Source organism: Rhincodon typus, chromosome 1 (genome assembly GCF_021869965.1).
Source record: "Rhincodon typus isolate 14 chromosome 1, sRhiTyp1.1, whole genome shotgun sequence".
NCBI lineage: Eukaryota > Metazoa > Chordata > Chondrichthyes > Orectolobiformes > Rhincodontidae > Rhincodon > Rhincodon typus.
In genome coordinates this window covers 48189498-48211313 of record NC_063332.1, presented here as the reverse complement: position 1 = coordinate 48211313, position 21816 = coordinate 48189498, and the positions used below count along the sequence as shown (strand labels likewise).

The 21816-nt window shown below is 40.0% G+C and overlaps 1 protein-coding gene across 2 annotated transcripts in view; it reads right to left on the bottom strand.

Annotated features, from left to right (window-relative positions):
- Positions 1–5368: 5368 nt before the first annotated feature.
- The window catches only part of gba2 (glucosidase, beta (bile acid) 2), a 67187-nt gene continuing 50739 nt past the window's right edge, over positions 5369–21816 (bottom strand). For both annotated transcript variants that reach the window (XM_048602436.1, XM_048602438.1), the window contains 5 exons: positions 19401–19507; positions 18702–18844; positions 15959–16074; positions 12764–12955; positions 5369–6587 (listed from right to left, as the gene is read on the bottom strand). In XM_048602436.1, the coding sequence (XP_048458393.1) occupies positions 6372–6587; positions 12764–12955; positions 15959–16074; positions 18702–18844; positions 19401–19507 (774 nt within the window). In that variant the 3' untranslated portion in view covers positions 5369–6371. The remainder of the gene's footprint in view (positions 6588–12763; positions 12956–15958; positions 16075–18701; positions 18845–19400; positions 19508–21816) is intronic.

Sequence of the window (21816 nt, the reverse complement as noted above, 5' to 3'; positions counted from 1 at the left end):
AGGGTCTAGGCCCGAAACGTCAGCCTTCCTGCTGCTCTGATGCTGCTTGGCCTGCTGTGTTCATCCAGCTCTACACCGTTTTATCAGAGAGAAGAGCAGTTGGATAGACAAAGGAGTTGATAACAATCTGGCTTAGAGGGTGAATAGCTGTTAATGGGGACTATTAGTGATTAACAATAGGCAGTATGTAATAGCAGGCTATGTGATAACAAAGCCTGGTGTGGGGGGTAGGGGGCTAGGACATGGGAGAGTTTAGGCCCTAAAATTATTGAACTCAATATGAGTCTGGAGGGTTGCAGGATCCCCAAGCAGAAAATGAGGTGTTGTTCTTCCAATTTGCATTGAACTTCGCTGGAACACTGCAGCAAGCCAGAGACAGAGATGGTGGCCAGGGAACAGGGTGGTGTGTTAAAGTCGCAGGCAACTGGAAGCTCAGGGTCTTTTCTGCAAGCAGAACGTAGACGTTCTATGAAGCAGTCACCCAGTCTATGCTTTGTTTCCCCAATGTATATGTTAGGGAGGCAATGGCCTTGTGGTATAATCACTGGACTCTTAATCCAGAGACCCGGATAACATGCCAGGGACCAGGTTCAAATCCTGCCACAGCAGATGGTGGAATTTGAATTTAATAAAATATTTAGAATTAAGAATCTAATGATGACCATGAATCCATTGTCGATTATCGGAAAAACCCATCTGGTTCACTAATGCCCTTTAGGGAAGGAAACTGCCATTCTTGCCTGGTCTGGCCTACATGTGACTCCAGACCTACAGCAATGTGGTTGACTGTTAAATTGCTCTCTGGGCAATTATAAATGGGCGATAAATGCTGCCTTGCTAGCGACGCCTCATCCTATGAATGAATTTAAAAAACCACATTGTGAGCAGCAAATGCAGTAGACCAGATTCTGGGAAGTGTAGGTGAAGAGTTGCTTCACCTGGAAGGTACGTTTGGGTCCTTGGATACCAGAAAGGGAGGACATAAATGGGCAGGTGTTACACCTGCGCCGGTTGCAAGGGAAGGTGCTGTGGGGGTGAAGGAAGAGTGGACCAGGGTGTCCACTGCCGAAGGTCCCTGCTGATGGAGGATAGGGGAGGGGAATAGGTGTCTGGTGGGGGCATCTCGCTGGAGGTGGCGGATATGGTGCCTGATGATCTTCTGGACTGGATGCTGGTGGGATGGTAGGTAAGGAGAAAGGGAATCCTATCACTGTTGCGGGAGGGAAGCGAAGGGGTGAGGGCAGAAGTGTGGGAGATGGGTTGGACCCAGTTGAGGGCCCTGTTGACAATGGTGCTGGGGAATCCTTGGTTAAGGAAGAAGGTGGACATTTTAGAGGCTCCCTTGTTGAAGGTGGCCTCATCTGAACATATGCAATGGAGGAATTGCAGGGTTTATAGGGTGGGTTAGGGTGGAATGGTCTTCAGAGGGTCTGTGGAAAACTTGATGGGCCGAATGGCTTCCATAGTGTAAGGATTCTAGGTGGAGGTGGTCATTTAGTCTTTTTTGCTGACATGGTCTCATGCCACTCCCTTCCTGTAGCTTAATTTATACCACCACCTTTTGATTTAGTTTCATCAGCCACAGCCTTGCTTACCTGAGTTAGACACTTAAGAAAAAGTGGGGCAAATAACCTCATTAAATGCCCATTTACACTTTGATTGTTATCTTTAGGAATGTTCTTGTGGTAAAGTTCCAGCAGTGATGCAAAGTACTGTGAATGAATGCACCCCAGTAATAAAGGGTGGATGAAATTGTTTTGCTACTGACATTTGGGAACAATACTAAAATGCTGTGGAGCCACTTTTGTTCAAGATTCTACAAATCAACAAAGTAAAACCAGGAAAAGCAGATCAAATGACTGCTGCATTTCTATTAGAAACACAAAAAACAAGCAGAGATTCAAGATTTTATTTGATTTCTCTGTAGCACGTATGTATAGAACTTAAAAATTATTTACAATTAAAGCATAAACAGAGTGCAAACCTACCTTTACAGATATCAATTACTGTTCTCCTAAAGCCTGAATTACTTTGTTTTACTGCTTTTGTTACTTTTAGCATGCAATCTGAATTCATTACATAATAAACACAAGACTACAAACCATGCAGACCACTGCAATCAACATCTGTATGTAATGCCATACAGGGAAACATGTGGCTCATTTTGTTATCCCCAATAAAGCATTGTGTATAGTAACAAATCATATACATGCCCTTGATACTGATTGCCACCATTCTATGTAATAGCTGAATAATTAAACAAATAAATATTTGTGCATAAAAATCTAAAGTTGAAGAACCGCATTAATCTATCAAAAGTTCAGGTTTAACCCAGGCACCACTTAAACCACACTTCTGAAACTTTAGATGAATAGCAACTGTAGAAAGGTGCATTAGGCTTACAGCAGCACTGCTTTGTGAAGAGTGGAGTAAAATGCAAAAAGATAAATAAGAATAAAAATCACATTCACTGGTTGCTCCTACGGGAGTGAACTAATTTCAGACAGCTATTAGCATAATTACCTCATTCACTCCCAATGTCTGTTAAATAGTCTTAATTAAATCACTGAGGGAATGTTAATCTGGTCTCTACTTCAACTTCAATACAGTGTCGAGTTGGAGGAACACAGCAGGCCAGGAAGCATCAGAGGTGCAGGAAAGTCGACGTTTTGGGTTTACACTCTTCATCAGGGCTGTTGACTTTCCTGCTCCTCTGGCTCTTCCTGATGTGCTGTGTTCTTCCAGCTCCACACTGTATTGACTCCGACTCCAGCATCTTCAGTTCTTGCTATCTACTGCACCTTATTGTATAGCTTATGGGGAAAAATAATCAGTAAAGATTTTAAAAAGTATAACAATTATATTTCTTTTAGGCAAACTGATCTATGACATAATCCAAAGTGGTTGTTGCTTCATATAAATTTAGAACTATCAGAAGTTCAATGCCATAAAGAAACAAAATCATCTGAGTTGTCAAACAGGCATGAGACCTGAATGATAACTTTTTTTTAAAAAAACGTTATCGTTCTACACTTGGTGCATTTTGAAAATAATCTAATTTTAAAATTGAAACACAATCACAATAGACGGTCTTGCTTTCACTTGTTTACTAATTCTCAAAATCTTCAAGTCAGGTCATATCAGCACAGACCAAATGATCCACACATCTAGAGCACCGAGATAAAATTTAACTTTAGCAAGAATTTGAAATGGATAACATTCAGTATACTACCAAACCTCTCTTCCCACCCTGAAGTGGCACTTCAACTCTAGATCTCCAAAGCAGTCTTCAATTCTGTCTTTCAACTTACTGCATATTGGAATTCTACTGTGCTACCAAGTGATCTGCTTGTTCGTTACAGTGAGGCATGCCTGGAGTTGATTACAACATAAATTGTTTTCCTTCTTGTTATGAACCACCCATATTTGGTTCTTGGTGGTTATGTATAAAAAGTGCCAAAAGCACAACACCACTGCCAACGTATCCAACACTGACAAGAAATCCAATAAGAAGGGCAGATGGGTTAGAAAGTAGGAAGTGGCCACTTGGGATATGTTCAGAGTAAAAAAGCGAGACAACTTTTGGGTAGGTTAAAGATTGTTTATGCACTGGATTTATTTTCTAAATCTAAGAAGTGATCAAAACAAAAATAAATGTATGTAAAATAGAGCAAGTTTTAGTGAAACCTCTATGGCTTTAAATGCCAACTTATTATGGACTTGGTTTTCAGAGATATCGCTAGAACTAATATTTAAAGTTAGGGGCATTTGAAGGGGATGACCTGTACCTGTCCAGACAAAGTAACTCGTACCTGCTTACACCAAAGCAGCCCATGTTTGAAAGATACAAAATGGCCAACAAGGATTAAAACAAAATGGGACAGCCTGCTCTAACATTTAAGTGAAACACAATGAACAAGACTACTCCAAGGTAAACAAAAGAGCCTTAGCACTAACCATCCGAGACAGTTTTGATAAGAGAATGCCTAAGAACAGGCAAGTGATCAATTCCAGCCTCATTAATGAAAGGATGATTATCCCAGTAACTAACAGCACCAGGTGCAGGTCTCAGCCTATAAACCAGCCAGATTAACTCCCTAAGCAGCTGCAAAGCCAACAGCTAAAGTTCCTTTGTAGTAAATAGTTGCTTCTTTGAGACTACCTGTAATATTAAATAGACTCTAGTTAAAAATATAAGCAAAGTATAATACAAATATTAGGAGAAAAGCATTTAAGTCTAGATGTGAAAGTTAATTAGCCTTAGGAAACACCTTATTTTACACTCTGAGCAAGATAGATTGTATTTAATGGTTTGTGAATAAAGTGCTAACATAGAAGTAGCTGTACAACTTTAAATTTTATAACAGAAATTAACCTTATAGAAATTAGTTAAACTAACCGTCTTTTGTATTTTTAATTAGGACAGTGGGAAATGTCAGAAGAGTAACTGACTGGAATACAATGAATAATAGAACTCAAGCTGTCCTTAGAAGACAAGAAGCCTGAGACAGATCCGTAGGAGTGTAGCCAGTAACTTTGGAATGCAATAGAATGCATTGAAAGATCCCAAGGCCTAGAAGTTACAATGCCTGGTAAACACCATTAGATCATGGGAACCTGGGGCTATCCATAGGAATGCCCATCATTGATTAGGTGTCCCAAGGAATTGGGTATATGAATTAAGAGGGGAGAACAGGGACTATGCTGTATTTGACTATTGCAACATAAAAAATGTATAAAATGCAGTATTTCACTATAAATCAGAGTGTATCACTGATCTCTTTTCTGATCTGAGCCAACGATGAAGAGGAAAATTACTTTCTCACGTCAAGGCTAGATTCAGGGAAGATCCTTTGGCCCTCCCCCTGCATCAACCAGTTTCTGATTGAATAAACATCTTCCACTTGCCTGAATCCAGCCTGCCTCCTCAGTGTTTGTCCCTGGCGGTGGGGTGGGAGGGTTGCGAAATGCTCCTACAGCATTAACCAAACATTATTTCTATTGGTTGGCTGTATAATTTTAATATTTCTTTACTTCTAATCTTCAGAATTTGTTTTTTTGTATACAATATAGATCTCTGAAGATATACATATATATATTTTACCTGCAAGGTTGGTGTTGGATAGATAGCTTACAGTGTTTTTACACCACATTCTGTTTCCTTTCTTCTTCAAACAGCCATTACTTTACACTAAAAATGTGTTTCGTTACATCTGTAGTTTAGCTTAATTTAAGCTGAACGTGAAGTTGCAAACAACTTAAAACACAGTAAATAGACCCAACAGTTTGGCACTCATTCAAAATGATATGATATATTTATAGTGTACTCAAATATACAGGAAAAATGTAACTAAAATCAATTCATATATACACAATAAAATGTACAATTTATTCTTTCATACATAGTAAAGTAACATGATCAATTTTGGTGTCAAAAATCTGTTACATACCCAAAAGTGGGTAGTTTAAAAATGAAAGATTAACACACAGTACTGTTTTAAAATTCTTCAGTTCAAAAGTTAGTTCAACCAGAAAAATTTGATATGTCTGAGAAACATTTCAAATCAACATTTTCACAACTATTTCTAAAATTGCTTTGATTTTCTGAACGATTGTTATTGATTGTATATATAAGTGCAAAGATGCAATTTAATGATCACCCATATTCATCACAAACATTTCAATTCAGACTATGCCTATGGACTTCATAAAGCAAATCCTTCAGGATCTAAAATATAACATCTGGAATAAAGATATTAGGAAAGTTGTTTAATGATTGAATTATCTGAGCCAGAAATCAGGAGTACTTCATAGTTTGAAATAAATCCAAAATGAAGTATTATCCTTAAATTGTACAGTACCACTGACCACATGCCTGGAAAAGGTCTCATTGTTTTTCTGTCAACATTCAAAAACAGAAGTGTTCTCTTTCTGTCTAAAATAAATAGCATGGCTGCTTGAAAGGTTAAGTTTCAGCCTTGCATTGCATAATCCACATAGCAATGGTATGATGCTCATGTGGATCTGAAAATGCAATATGTCAACTTTTCTTTGTTACAACAATTAATTTGCAGTTCAGCTGTTTTAATCTGGTACACATTTTCCAGGGCTGTAGTATTAAGAAAGTTATAATGAAGGGTGCTTGATCAAATTCTTCAGGACATCATTTAACATGAATGAAAAACAATTGAACTTGCATCTTCTCCTTACTGAAGAATATTTTTATAATTATTTTGCACACTTTTGCATATTATTGTAAAACATTGAAGTAGTGGTGTATTTGGAAAATAGTCAAACCACTATTTGATGCTAGGGTTTGGACATGCATTAATGACTAAAAGAAAGTAACTGACAACTCTGAAGCTAGCTCATCATTTACAGATACGAGTGTCAGATAAGTCAAGTTGCTCATGCATTTTGTCCAGTGCTAGCTGCATACTCCAAATGCTCAGAGGTCTCATATATGCCAATGAACGATAAATGTTCTTTTTGCAGTAGGCTTCAGGTGTCTGAAAAGCCATGCCAAGTTGCTCCCATACTGTCCTGTATGTACCTTCTGCAGTCTTGAAACCTTCATTAACAAGTCCCTGCGAATCCCCAAACAAACAATTAATCTTTTAAATTAATCCTAAGTTAAATTTTATTTCAAAAATACGTAATAATGCAAACAAATTTACTCATGAGCTAACAAGGTGTAGAGCTGGATGAACACAGCAGGCCAAGCAGCATCAGAGGAGCAGGAAAGCTGACGTTTCGGGTCTTGATCCTTCTTCAGAACTCATGAGCTGTTGCATTGGAATAAACATGCAAGCACAAGAGCAGGAGGAAGATAGTGATTGGGGAGCACACAAGGGTGGATGGAAAAGAGGTCAGACAGAATTACTGAAAGTTCATAGCCTGAATTTAAAAGTCTAGGTCCAACTTTGGCCACGAGGTAGCTCTTATGATGTATAGCAACTACAGTGGATGTGATTCCAACCCCTACATATGTAGTTACTTTGATAATTATCCTCTCCCTTTTCACCTCCTTTCTTATGTGTTCTCTGCCCTCTGCCTACCTTGCACAATCACCCCCTCATTTACATCACCCCAATAATTCTTCAGTCCAGTCCAGATTTTCCCAGATGAGATTAATAATTATTTTCTTTAAAAATAATGGATTAAAAGTTAGATGGTGGGTGACATGCGCAGATTAGGAGTCAGTTCTGTAGAGTTTTGAAAAAGAAAGTGGAGGTTTGAGCTTCACAGCAATTTGTGGGTGCACTAGCAAGACGAAATCTAACATTTAGATAAATGGGCAATTGCTGGGATCCAAGTATTGCACAAGTATAGTTTACATGATTATCCACACCATGGCTACAGAAGTCCGGAAACCACAAATTATAAAAAACAGAACAAAGTTTATATTTGTTTGTATGTATGTATGCCCATTTATATTTGTGTGTGTACTCACACACACACACACACACACACAATGCTTAGTAAGGCAGAAATCATTTGATGACAGAGAAACAGTTAATGTTTCAGGTCAATGAATATGAAATACTGAATTCGTGTCTCACTCGTTCTCTCCGCAGATGCTGCCATGCCTAAGTATTTTCAGGATGTTCTTTTTACTTCAGAATCAGAGAGTAATTTGTTTTTCTCAAGTATATCCACAGTTATGAAACATGCCAATGAACAGCATTTAATCTTTTCATTCATGGGAAGTGGGTGTTGCTGACTAGGCCAGCATTTATTGCCCATCAGTATCTAAAGTCCTTTGGAGAAAGTGGTAGTAAGCTGCTTTCTTGAACTGCATCAATCCTTTGAGTGTAGGGACATTCAGGCTTTTGACCTGGCAACAGTGAAGGAACAGGCAATATATTTCAAAGCTTGCAGCATTGTGAACTTGCAGGTAGTGATGTTCCCATGCATCTGTTAACCCTGTATTTCTAGATGGGAGAATGCAGGGTTGGAAGGTGTCTTTTGGAGAAACTTCAGCGCACCTTGTAGATAATGCACACTGCTGCCACTGTGTGTTGACAGCAGAACGAGTGAATGTTGTAGATGCCAATGGAGAGATTGCCAATCAAGTGGGCCCTACGTCCTGAATGGTATCAAATTCCTGAGTGTGGTTAGAGAGTATTATCACACTCCTGTCTTCGTCACGGTGAACCAACATTGGGAAATAGCAGGCAAGTTACTCGCTGCAAAATTCTCAGCCTCTGACCTGCTGTTGTAGCCACAGTATCTATATGTTGGCTGGTTCAGTTTACTTTCTTATCAATGGCAACACCCCAGGATGTTGACAGAGGGAGATTCAGCCACAGTAATGCCAGTGAACATCAGGGCTGATGGTTAGATGACCTCTTTTTGGAGATGGTCATTGCCTGGCATGTGTGTGGTCAAAAATATTACTTGCTATTTTGTCAGCCCAAGTCTTGATATTGTCCAGGTCTTGTCGCATTGCTCACAACTGCTTCAGTATCCAAGGTGTTAAATATTGTGCAGTCATCAGCAAACATTCCCACTTGTGACCTGAAGACAGAGGGAAGATCACTGATGAGGCAGCTGGAAAAGTTGGGAGTACGTCACTATTCTCAAGGAGCTCCTACAGTGATGTCCTGGGGTTGAGATACTTGACCACCACCAATAACAACCATCTTCCTTTGTACTACATAAGACTCCAAAGGCAGAGACTTTTCCCTTCAATTTCCATTTACTTTGGTTTTGCTAGGGCTCCTTAGTGTCATATTTAGTCAATGTTTCCTTTATGTCATGGGCCTTCACTTTCACTTCACCTCTGGAGTCAGCTCTTTGGTCTACATTTGGACCAAGGTTGTAATGAAGTCAGGAGCTGAGTGGACGTGATAGAACTGAAACTGAGCATCAGTGAACAGGTATTGCTGTGCATATGCTGCTTGAAAGTGCTATTAACAAACTCTTCCATCATTTTGCTAATGACAGAGAGGTAAATGGATAGGAGAGCAATTGGCCAGCTTGGATTTGTCCTGCTTTCTGTGCACAGGATATATCGGAGCAATTTTCTACATTGCCAGCTAGATGTTAATGTTTTAGCAGTTGTTCACCACCATTCATAACTGGATGTCACAAGACTGCAGATCTAATCTGTTGGTTGTGTGATCACTTAACCTGGTCTATTGCATGCTACATCTGTTGTTTGGCGTGTAAGTGGTCCTATGTTGAAACTTCACCAGGTTGACTGCCTCACAGAACCAGAAGTGATCCCCAGGTTTGATGGCAAAGGTAAAGGGAGATATGCAATGAGGTTATAGATTGTGGATTATACACTACAAGTGCTGCTGATAGTGCTTACGTTAATGGATGCCCAGATTTCAGTTGCTAGATCTGTTTGAAATCTACCCCATTTAGCACAGTGGTAGAGTCACACGATAAATGTTGCTTGCTTGACTAGTGGTGGAACTGCTCTCCTCACTGGCTGTGACATAAATCCCCACACCCCAAGATGTTGGTAAGGATACCTCTGCTGGGATGATAAGACTGTGTTCACGGGTTGTTGTTTCAGGTGCCCATGTCTATGCCAGTCAATTTTTTTTATTCATTTGTGGGATGTGGGCATTGCTGGCTGGCCTGCATTTATTGCCCATCCCTAGTTGCTCTTGAGAAGGTGGCGGTGAGCTGTCTTTTTGAACTGCTGCAGTCCTCCTGCTGTGGGTTGACACAAAATGCCATTAGGGAGGGAATTCCAGGATTTTAACACAGCAACAGTGAAGGAATGGCAATATATTTCCAAGTCAAGATGGGAGTGGCTTAGAAGGGAAGTTGGAGGTGATGGTGTTCCCATGTATCTGCTGCCCTTGTCCTTCTAGTAGAATTGGTTGTGGGTTTGGAAGACGCTATCTGAGGATCTTTGATGAATTTCCGCAGTGCATCTTGTAGATATTACACACTGCTGCTACTCAGTGTCGGTGGTGGAGAGAGTGTATGCTTGTGGATGTGGTGCCAATCACGCAGGTTGCTTTGTCCTGGATGGTGTCAAGCTTCTTGAGTGTTGTTGCAGCTGCACTCAAGTGCACGCAAGTGGGGTGTATTCCATCATACTCCTGAGTTGTGCCTTGTAGATGGTGGACAGGCTTTGGGGAGTCAGGAGGGGAGTTACTTGCTGCAGTATTCCTAGCCTCTGTCCCACTCTTGTAGCCACTGTGTTAATGTGGCAGATCAGGTTGAGTTTCTCATCAATGATAATTCCCAGGATATTGATAGTGGGGGAATTCACCATTGAATGTCAAGCTGAGGGAGAGGGGGGTTAGATTATCTCTTATTGGTGATGGTCATATCTTTGCATTTGTGGCATTAAATGTTACTTGCCACTCGTCAGCCCAAGCCTGGATATTGTCCAGATCTTATTGCATTTGAACATGGACTGCTTCAGTATCTGAGGAGCTGCGAATGGTGCAGAGCATTGTGCAGTCATAGGTGAATGTTCCCATTTGACCTTATGATGGAGGGAAGGTAATTGATGAAGCAGCTGAAGACATTTGGGCCAAGACGCTACCCTGTGGAACTCCTGCAGAATGTCCTGGAGCTGAGATGACTGACCTCCAATAAACAAACCATCTTCCTTATATGACTAACTAGTGGAGAGGTTGTTCCCTGATACCCATTGATTCCAGTTTTGCCAGGGCTCCTCAATGCCACACTCTTGTCAAATGCAGCCTTGATCTCGTGAGCTATCACCCTCACCTAAAATCTCTGCAATTCAGCTCTCTTGTCCACGTTTGAACCAAGGCTGTAACGATGTCAGGATCTGAGTTACTCTGGCACAACCCAAACTGGGTGTCACTGAACAGGTTATTGCTGAGCAGGTGCTGCTTGATAGCGCTACTGATGACACCTTCCGTCACTTAACTCATGATTGAGAGTAGACTGATAGGGACTGTAATTAGCTGGGTTGGATTTGTCCTGTTTTTCATGTACAAGACATACCGGGGCAATTTTCCATAGTGTCAGGTAGATGCCAGTGTTGCAACTGTACTTGAACAGCTTGGTTATGGGAGCTGCAAGTTCTGAAGCACAAGTCTTCAGTACTACTGCCAGAATGTTGACAGCACCCATAGCCTTTGCAGTAACCATTGTCTCTAACTGTTTCTTGGAGTGAATCCAATTGGTTGAAGACTGGTATCTGTAATACTGGGATGACTGGAGGAGACTGAGGTGGATGATCCAATTAGCACTTCTGCCTGAAGACTGCTGTGAATGCTTTGGCCTTATCTTTTGCACTGATGTGCTGGGCTCTTCCATCATTGAGGACGGGGATATTTGTGGAGCCTCCTCCTCCAGTGAGTTGTTTGATTGTCAAAACCATTCACGACTGGATGTGGCAGGGCTGCAGAGCTCAGACCTGATTTGTTGGTTATGGGATCACTTAGCTCTGTCAGGCACTTGCTGCTTATGCTGTTAGGCTTGCAAGTAATTCTGTTTGGTAGCTTCACCAAGTTTACATCTCATCTTCAGGTACCACTCTTGGCATGCCCTCCTGCACTCTCCATTGAACCAGGATTGATCCCCTGGCTTGGTGGTAATGGTTGAGTGGGGGAATATGCTGGGCCATGAGGTTACAGATTGTGCTGGAGTACAATTCTACTGCTGTTGATGGTCCAGAGCACCTCATGGATGCCCAGTCTTGAGTTGTCAGTCTAATTTAGAACAGTGATTGTGGAATCGAACATGATGGAAATTATTCTCAATGTGAAGGTGGGATTTCATCTCCACGAGTAGTGTGCTCTGGTCACTCTTACTGATGCTGTCATGGACAGATACATCTGCACCCAGCAGACTGGCAAGGATGAAGTCAAGTATCTTTTTCCCTCTTGATGGTTCCTTCATCATCTGGTGCGGAAACAGTCGAGCAGCTGTGTCCTTTAGGACCTGACCAACTCAATGAATGGTGCTGCTGCTAAACCGCTCTTGGTGGTGGATGCTGAAATCCCCCACCCATAGCACAACTTTGTGCCCTTAGTGCTCCACCCTCAGTGTTTCCTCCAAGTGTGTCCAACATGGAGGAGTACCGACTCATCAGCTGAGGGAGGATGGTACATGTTAATCAGCAGGAAGTTTCCCTTCCCATGTTTAACTTGAAGCTAAGAGCCTTCATGGGGTCCAGAGTCAATGTTGAGGACTCCAAGGGCAACTCCCTCCCGTCTGTATACCACCATGCCGCCAATTCTGCTTGGTCTGTCTTACTGGTGGAACAGGACATATCCAGGGATGGTGACGGTGGTATCTGGGATATTACCTTTGACATATGATTCCATGAGTATGACTGTGTCAAGCTGTTGCTGGACTATTCTATGAGACAACGCTTCCAGTTTTGGCACGAGCCCCCAGATGTTTGTAAGGAGGACTTGTACGGTCGATAGGCACCACAGAAGACAACAGCAGAAACAGCCTTAAGGTCGATGCCAGGTGATCCACCCAGTTTCATTTCTTTAAGACTTTGTAGCAATTGGTACAACTGAATGGTTTGCTAGGCCATTTCAGAAGGCAATTGAGAGTCAACCACATTACTGTGGGTCTGAAATCACATGTAGGCCAGATCAGGGGAGGATGGCAGCTTTAATTCCCTAAAAGGACATAAGTGAACCAGGTGGGTTTTAATGATAATCAATTTATGCCTCTTGATTTTATAACCATGTATAAGGTCACCCCTTAACCACCTACGTTCCAGTGGAAAAATGTCCCAGCATATCCTTATAACTCAAAACCTCCTAACCAGGCAACATCCTTCTTAACAACCTACCTCTTGTATCATAGTGGCAGCCAGACCATAGACTACCCCAGTCCAAACCTCATCCGATTGGACACTGGATGTGTCTATTGTACCATTGGGTCTCATTCCATTTACTGCACCCATAGTTCCACTGGCAAAACTCATTACATTCAAGTCGAAGATTGTCTTTAGCGCTGATAAGATATGAGCTTTTGGAAATACCTGTAAATGTCAAATGATATTCTTACTTTAGCAGCACATATATACAACACATATATATGTACAATATATATGCACACATTATATGTTTATCAGTTTTCAACTATTTCTGTATACAATATAGCACGACCAACAGGGCAGGCAAGAAATCTAGCCTTACGCCTCTTCCATGATTTTCCAAATTGGTTCACATCATCAAGCTTGTTTACCAATTATTTTTTAAGAAGAAAATACTTCATCTCACTTTGCCACATTAAAAAAACCAAAGCCTAAAACTAAAACATCCAAATTTCAGGTGTACGTTTACTAAACAGACACATTCCCACAGGACAGTTATTTAAGGAAATAGTTGGGACAGAATTACAGACTGAAGACACACAGTAACCTTGAGTAAATGCATTGATTTCACAATATTACTATCTGTACAGAACAGTTTTCTTTTAGGGTTAATCTGCTTGATCTAAATTTGCTGATTTTAACCACAACGTAGACAATTAAAATGAGGTACTCTTAAACTAGAAAGGGATTGGAAAAGGAAGAACAATATAGCCAAGGCTCCTGCTCCTGATACTAAATAATGATCCAATTTGGAAACTACACAAATCTAAGGACAAGACAAGAAAAGGATCAGGCTTAGCTGAGAGTCTTTGCTCAGTCAGATAACTTCCACAGTCATTGCTCATGCATCAAGAATGATTTAGATTAGATGTCTGCTGGTACCCAAAAATATATCCAGATGATATGAAATTGCAGTGGAGGATAAAAGGACTTTAAATAATTTTCTGAGATTTACAAACATTGATAACATGTTTTCTGAATAAATATAGACAACAGTACATCTTTTACAATAGTTGCAGATGAATGAAGCAGAGGACTAGGCTGAGCTATACTTTCATATCATAGGCTGTGATCAAGCTAAAACCATTACTTAGCAGGAGGTGTGAAATTAAGTTTTATGAACATTAGATAGCCATTGACATTGTAATTCCATTTCTTCAGCAGGTGCCTTGCAAGGATGATGCAACATTCAAGTAATCTGCTTGAAACTACGTCCCAAAATTGCAGACTTTTGAAAAATAAAAATTAGAATAAAGAGTAGAAATATTTCTATTAGCCTTCCTAAGAAATGGTCTTGGACCAGTTATAAGAGCTTGACAGTAAGATGCTCAGATTCTGGTATTCCATCAGCACTGTGTAGATCCTGCACATTACTTTTTCTAAATGGCTTGATTATTGACACGTACTCAGACCATAAGGTCGTAGAATTTTTGTTTTAAAAAAGGATCCTTTCACGGAATGTGGGTACTGAAAAGACCAGCATTTATGTTCAATTGACAATTGCCCTTGAAATGGTAGAGATTAGCTACATTCTTGAACTTCTGCAGTCCAAATATTGTTGATACATTGCTGTTAGCGAGGTAATTCCATGATGTAGTCCCAATGACAGTGAAGGAAGTGAAGACAATAGTTCCAAGTCAGGATGGTGAACGGCTTGGAGGGGAACCTATGTGTCATGGTGTCCATGAATCTGCTACCCTTATCCTTCTAGATTATACAGATCACAAGTTTAGAAAGTGCTGGTGAGGGAGCCTTGGTGAATTTCTGTATTGCATCTTGTGGTGGATGTGGTAGGCCAGGGGATCCGACATTAATGTTTAAATCCTCTGGACACAGGATGGGTGCCAGAGGACTGGAAGACAACTGATGTGACACCATTATTCAAGAATGAGTGATGGGGAAAAACTAGGAAATTACAGGCATTAGAGTTTAACATTTGTGACAGGGAAATTATTGGGGAAAAAAAATCTGAGGGACAGAAGTAATCTCCTCTCAGAGGCAAGGATTAATCAAGGATACTCACCAAGGCTTTGTAGGGGGGAAGATCACGTCTAATAAATTCGATTGATTTTTTTGAGGAGGCGACAAGGTGTGTAGATGATGGTTGTGTAGTTGATGTAGTCTATGTGGACTTCAGTGTGACTTTAGACATGGTCTTGCATGGTAAGCTGGTTAAGAAGCAAACAGTCCATGGAATCCAGGGCAATTTCACAACATGGATCCAAAATTGGCTTAGTGACAGGAAGCAGAGGGTAATATTTGGAGGTATTTTTGTGACTGGAAACCTAGGCCCACAGGATTTGGTGCTGAGTCCCTTGATGTTTGTTGTATCCATTAATGATCTAGACATGAATGTTGGAGGTATGATCAGTAAGTTTGCAGATGACAAAACTGGCGGCGTGGTAAATAGCGAGAAAGAAAGCGTTAGACTCCAGGGCAATATAGACAGACTATTCAGATGGGCTGAACAGTAGGCAAATAGATTCTGGGCAAGACTTGAATATATATGGCCCATTTCCTAATGGTGACAATTCCAACAGCATTCACTTGCATGGGGTAGGCAGAATGTTCTAATTTAAAAGGAGGGTGGGGCATGTGCTAGAGGTTTTATAATTCAATCCCTGCTGATTTGGCTGCAAGTGATGGCTAAGGGCTAATTTCAGTGCCTCTGTTCAATTCTTCCTAAGTGCTTACGTCCCAAGATGAACTCCCTGGTTTCATGTTTCACCTGGAAGAGAATAAACTCTATATAGATAAATGAGGTTTAAAAGTTGTTAGGCTAGAGACAGAAAAAGAAAACTTCCATTACAAGGGGAACATCCATAAGATTATAGTAAGACTGTTCAGGCAGGACAACACAAAGGGTAGTGGGATTCTAGAACATATCCCAAAAGATTACATTAGAATTTCAAACAAGAGGTAGATTTTTGTGGGACAAGAGTGTGAAGCGTTACACAAGAAGGAAAAGCACAAGTACGCCATTTGACTTTCAAGTCTGCTACATCATTCAGTAATATCATAGTTGATCTGATTGCTCCACTTTTCTGTCTGCCCCATAACTCCAGACTTCCTTGACAAGCAAAAATCTACTCAACGTCTTAAGAATTTTAGTCACACCATTCAATCCCTCAAATATGCAAAATTATGAAAAACATTCAATAGAATTACCTCGTATTCACCTTCTCCAAGGTCACATGCTCTCACTAACCACTGCCCAGCACACTGGTCTGACATCACACTGTTTGCATAGCATTTCTTACTACTGTCATAGTTGTAGTATTTCCCTGCAACATTAACAGAATGGCACATTCAGTAGGAGATATCTGCACAGAAGGTTGCTAAAATTCGTAACATTGCTAACAGCAGTCATGCCACATGAAGTCACATGTATTTTTCCCACACTCAATGTTAAATTCATGCATCACCCACCCATTTAAATGGATCGACCAACTAGTTGTAACCACAGAAGGAAGAAAAAAAACTTAAATATTGCGAAACATGAGAAAATGGTGAAACTTTTAGTCCTGTACTCATCAGAGCAAGGATGCAAGAAACAGACTCGGAAAACAAAAGGGACAACTACTTTGCACAGGTGAAAGAGTGCTGATTTGTGGAGCCATCATTAGCATTGAGTTGTAGCTAGAACAGTTAACTGTCAATATTAAGTCTCAGAACAAACAGGTGCGATTCCGATTGGTCAGGATGTTGCAATGGGAACTGGCTGTCTCAATGACTCCTTTTTTGTTAAAAAAAAAGTGCAATGTGCATATGTATTCTTTTGCATAAACTTTTTCATAATCTTGTTTCACCATATTTTTAAGGAATGAGGAAAGCCCACATCAAAAGAGTGAACTTTAACAATCTGGATTTGGATGTTAAAATTTTTTGTGCAATTTAAAGCAAGACTAATAAGTGTTCAAAACTGAGGTTGTAACTTCAATGTTGCTTTTAGGCCGTCATAGATTCTGAATTGAAGTTTGATACTGATGGAGATGGACTTATTGAAAACTCTGGTTATGGTGACCAGACCTATGATGGTTGGGCTGTAACAGGACCTAAGTAGGCAATCAATTTCTCTTTTTTTTTGTAATTTAAAGCTACAACAAAATAATTCAAATCTGTGCTCTTTTTGCTTTCAATTTCTCTTGTATCTTTCCTTGTCATTCTTCTATGCATTATTCTTCAAACAGAATATACTGGAAATCTTCTATTCTATGCTGCTCTTAATTTTAATATAGGAAAACGTCCCAGTGTATTTCAGAGGAGTATATTCAAAACGCGGTCGTGTACACAATAGCTTCTAGCTCATACAAGTGCACAGTGTCAGCCTGACTGATGATCTTAAATTGATTTCCAGTGTAACTTTATAACAGAGTCCAGATATTTAACAAAACATTTCCAATAGCAGAATTATATCCAGTAATGGATGCACTTTGTGGCTTGCAAGCACAGGCTGAATTGGTACGATTGGCATTCTGCCTGCTGCAAACAGTCAACTGGACGTGTTGTTTTTGTACAATCCACTAGTTATTGGGACGGATGGCCTACTTACAATCACACCTCAAATTATTGAAAACTCTCCATAATAGTTAGTACCCAAGTACAGGTCAACACAAAATGGACTAAATAAATTGTCCCATCTTACATACAGACAAGGTGCAGAAGTAGGCCATTTGGCTTATTGAGCCTCTACACCATTTAATAAGATCATGGCTGATCTCCAATCCAGATTCCTGCTGACCCTGATAACCTTTCACCCCCTTGTTTTCTAAGAATCTATCCATCTCTACCTTAAAAAGGCAGTAGAATGTGTTGCTGAGAAAGGAGAACCTGATTAATTAGTACTTTTGAAGAAGCAAATCTAAAACTAGTGATGATAAGAATGAGGATTCCCAACACAGCACATGTGCTTCACTGAAGCTCAGTGATTAAAATTTTATTTTTAGCAGTCAAAGTTAATTGACAGAGAAATATCAATTTGAAAATGTGAAGTTGTTCATTTCAAGGGAGAACAAAAGAACAGTATTATTTAAATGAAGAAAACCTGCAGAAAGCTGCAACACCAAAAGGGACTTGAGGTACTTGTGCATGAAACAAAACTACCAAACAGATGCAGCAGGTAATCAGGAAGGCTAATGGAACGTTGGCCCTTATTTCAAAGGGAGTTGGGGAAGACTAGGCAAGTTTTACTGCAACCGTACAAGGTGCTGGTGATATGACATCTGGAGTACTGACAGCAGTTTCGATCCCCTTATTTACGGAAAGCAATTTCATTGGACGCAGTTCAGAAAAGCTCCACTAGGATGATCTCCAGTATGGAGGGATTGACTTATGACCAAAGGCTAAGCAGGTTGGAACTCTACACACTGGAGTTTAGAAGAATGATAGGAGATCTCATTGCAACAGTCAGGGTTCTTAAGGGGCTTGATAGGGTAAATGTGTACAGGATGTTTCCCTTCATGGGACAGTCTAGGATCAGAGGGCATCATCTCAGAATGAAGGGATGTCAATTTAAGACTGAGATGAGGAGTAATCTCTCCTCTTATAGGGTTGAGTATCTTTGGAACACCCTGCCACAAACAGCCACAGGGGCAGAGTCATTATGGATATTTAAGGCTGGAGACAGGTAAATTCTTGATCAGCAATGGGATCAAATTATACAGGGAAATACACGTGAAAAGTGTTGGATGGCAGAACAGGCTTGAGCAGCCAAATGGTCAGCCCTGTTTCTATTTCCTATGGTCTTAAGGGAAATCCCTTCTCCTCTAAAAGTTGTTTAGTTTTATCTACTCTAGTTAACACACTGGGAAAGAATTATTCCAGTTCAAGTGTTAATTTTTTTTCAATAATAATATTTTTAATCAAAATGCTAATATTATATGGGATAGCTACATTCAGGAATAAGGCTTACCATTCCATAAGATCCTCTCAAAAGCTTCTTTTCCCCTTTCTAGTATGTCTTTGTATTTTTTATATTCTTCTTCTTCTTTAAGAATCTCAGCCATCTTGCACATAACACACAGAGATGCTAACCACAGCCCGCCACAGTAGGCACTGCAATTTATACAAAGAAAACAGAATTATTTTGAACAGTAGATACACATCAGCTTTGCAGAACTAACCAAAGCTGCTCTTAGTTAGAGTCACAATTAACGTTTCTTGTGAAACTATCAAAAAGTAGACTTTAAACAAATAACACTATACAATATATTATGGCATACAATACAAAACAGCACAGCAACTGAAGTACACTATCTAAATACTAATGTTCCACCCATGGTTTAAAGGGGCTTGGAACACAGGCCAGGTGTTGATTAAACAGGCAAGAGGGTATCAGAATTGTCAGCCCCAGTAGCCATTTTAAGCTCTGTAATGTTAAATACTGTTTGAACATAGTCCTCTGAAGTACACTGGGATGTTTTCCTGTATTAAAATTAAGAGCAGCATAGAACGGAAGATTTCCTGTATATGGTTTTTGAAGAATAATGCATAGCACAATGAAGAGAAAAATACAAGTGAAATTGAAAGCAAACAGAGTACAGATTGGAATTATTCTCAATAAAATTGGCTTGATGCTTTAAATTACTAAAGAAAGAAATTGATTTCCTACCTAGGTCCCGTTACAGCCCAACCATCATAGGTCTGGTCAGCATAACCAGAGTTTTCAATAAGTCCATCTCCATCAGTATCAAACTTCAGTTCAGAATCCATGACAGCCTAAAAGCACATTGAAGTTACAATCTCAGTTTTCATTATTAATCTTGCTTTAAATTCCATACAAAATTTAACAATCTGACTTTGGGTGTTAAAAGTTCACTCTCTTGATGTGGGCTTTCCTCATTCCTTAAAAATATGGTGAAACAAGATGACCTACCAGCTTTTAAAAAAGCAATTATCTGAATACAGTGCTAAAAGAAAATCGTAATTAACAGAATGAACAAACTTCATTCAGCTCATTAATCTTGCCAGAAGTTACATATGATTATTTTACCATAGTTTTCTCTCCTAGATCAGGTCTCAATTCTAGTTTAAGGAATACTTACTTATTTCTGATGCTGAAACACAAGTCAAGTGTTAATTTTGTTAAACATCTATTGAAACTTCATCAGTACTTCAACATTTGAGAAACATGAATCATATCATACCTGCAATAAGCAATTTAGTATTTTTATTCTGTAATCTCCTCTCAATAAAAGGGTTGAATGAAATTTTGCTAACTACACAATCTTACCAAACGGTGTTCTACTATTAGAACTAAAAAGTTGAAAAGTCCCCTTGCCTAGCCCTAGTGTCTCAAAAAGCAGTGCGTTCTGAGATTGTAGATGCATTGGTTGTGACCTTCCAAAGTTCTCTAAATTCTGGAATGTCCCTAGTGGATCAGAAAAATTGCTAATGTAAAATTCTATTCAAGAAAGACGACAGAAAGCAGGAAACTATTTGCCAGTTAGGCTAACACCTGCATGGGGAAAGCTTTAAAATCCATTAGTAACAGGTAAAAGCAGGATATAAAGTATATCATAATACTTGTGAAAGGGTTTGTGAACGGAAATCCATATTTGACTAATTTATTAGAATTCTTTGAGGAAATAACAAGCAAGATGGATAAAAGGAAACCTGTAGATGTGATGTGGTGTACTTGGATTATTTGATAAGATGCCACAATGGCTACCACACAAAGTAAGAGCTCAGTTCTTTTTTTGAAACACGAGGGCTTGAAGACACACATTAGCTAAACAGGAAGGACAAAATTGGCATTTTCAGACTTTCAGGCTGTAACTAAGTTAGAGTGCCACAAGGATCAATACTGGGCCCCAACTATTTTCAACTGTATTATTAACTTGGATGAACGGATGAAATGTATGGTTGCTAAATTTATTGGTGATACTGGAGAGCAAGTTGCAAAAAGGACAGAGTTTACAAAGGCATTATGGACAAATCAAGTGAACTGGCAAAACCTTGGTAAGGGGAATACAATGCGGTAAAATGCGAATTTGTCCACTTTAGCAAGACAAATAGAAAAGCTGTATACTTTTTGAAAGGAGAGGGACTGCAGAACTCTATCGTAGAGAGGCGTCTGGATGCCCTGGTATACAAATCTCAAAAAAATGTGCAACAGATGGTTAGGAAGACAAATGGAACGTTGGCTTTTATTGCAAGGAGAATCAATTGCAATTAAACCCTCACTCCAACATAGCTCCACTTTGTTTCAATATTAGTCAACGGGGTAATCTTGTTTACAATTACCAATTCAGTTTTAAAGTTGTTTCACACCGATATGATGTTAAGCCACCCAACCCGGTGGACAATAACCCTCTTACTGCCATACTGCCAAACCTCCGACCTGCAGCCTCTGCCACTCCCAATCACCCTTCACTGCTCCTTTCAGAACCATCCACTCAGCTCTCCCATTCCCTCATTGCAAGTGAGGGAGCTGTGCAGTGCTAGGACACGTGTAATGTGACTGAACAACATTGACAATAATAGCTCAACATTTCTACATCATCATAAGTCACACTTGCACAACCCACAAGCTGCAACTTTCAAGCATGTCCAGATCTGATCTGAAACAGAGTTCAGGTGTTGTGAAAACGTAGGTCCCATGTGCTGTGCTGGGGTTGTTATAAATTGATGTCCTCACTGTAGTAAGATCCCCAGGGTCCTAGAGCTATCAAAGCTTGCTTCACTTACAGCAAGGGTTCAGGAGAGAAAAACAAATGAGCAACAGTTAAGAGCAGGAGTCCCACCTGCTCCAGAGGTGTGTGTCATTACACAGCTGAGCAGGTTGATTCTTTTTTTAAAAAAGGTGATTTTATTAAAAGACAAAGTGACCTAATAGTGAATGCAGAGATGATGTTCACTTTTTTTGTTGGACGAGAGTGGAGTGGGGGTTGCACTAGGGACAAACTTAAATTAAGAGAAATTTTTTTCGCAGAGGGTTGTTAGTGTATGGAATTCTCTACACAAAGACGCATGGAGGTAGGGTCACTGAATATATTCTAGACCAAGCAGCATCAGAGGAGCAGGAA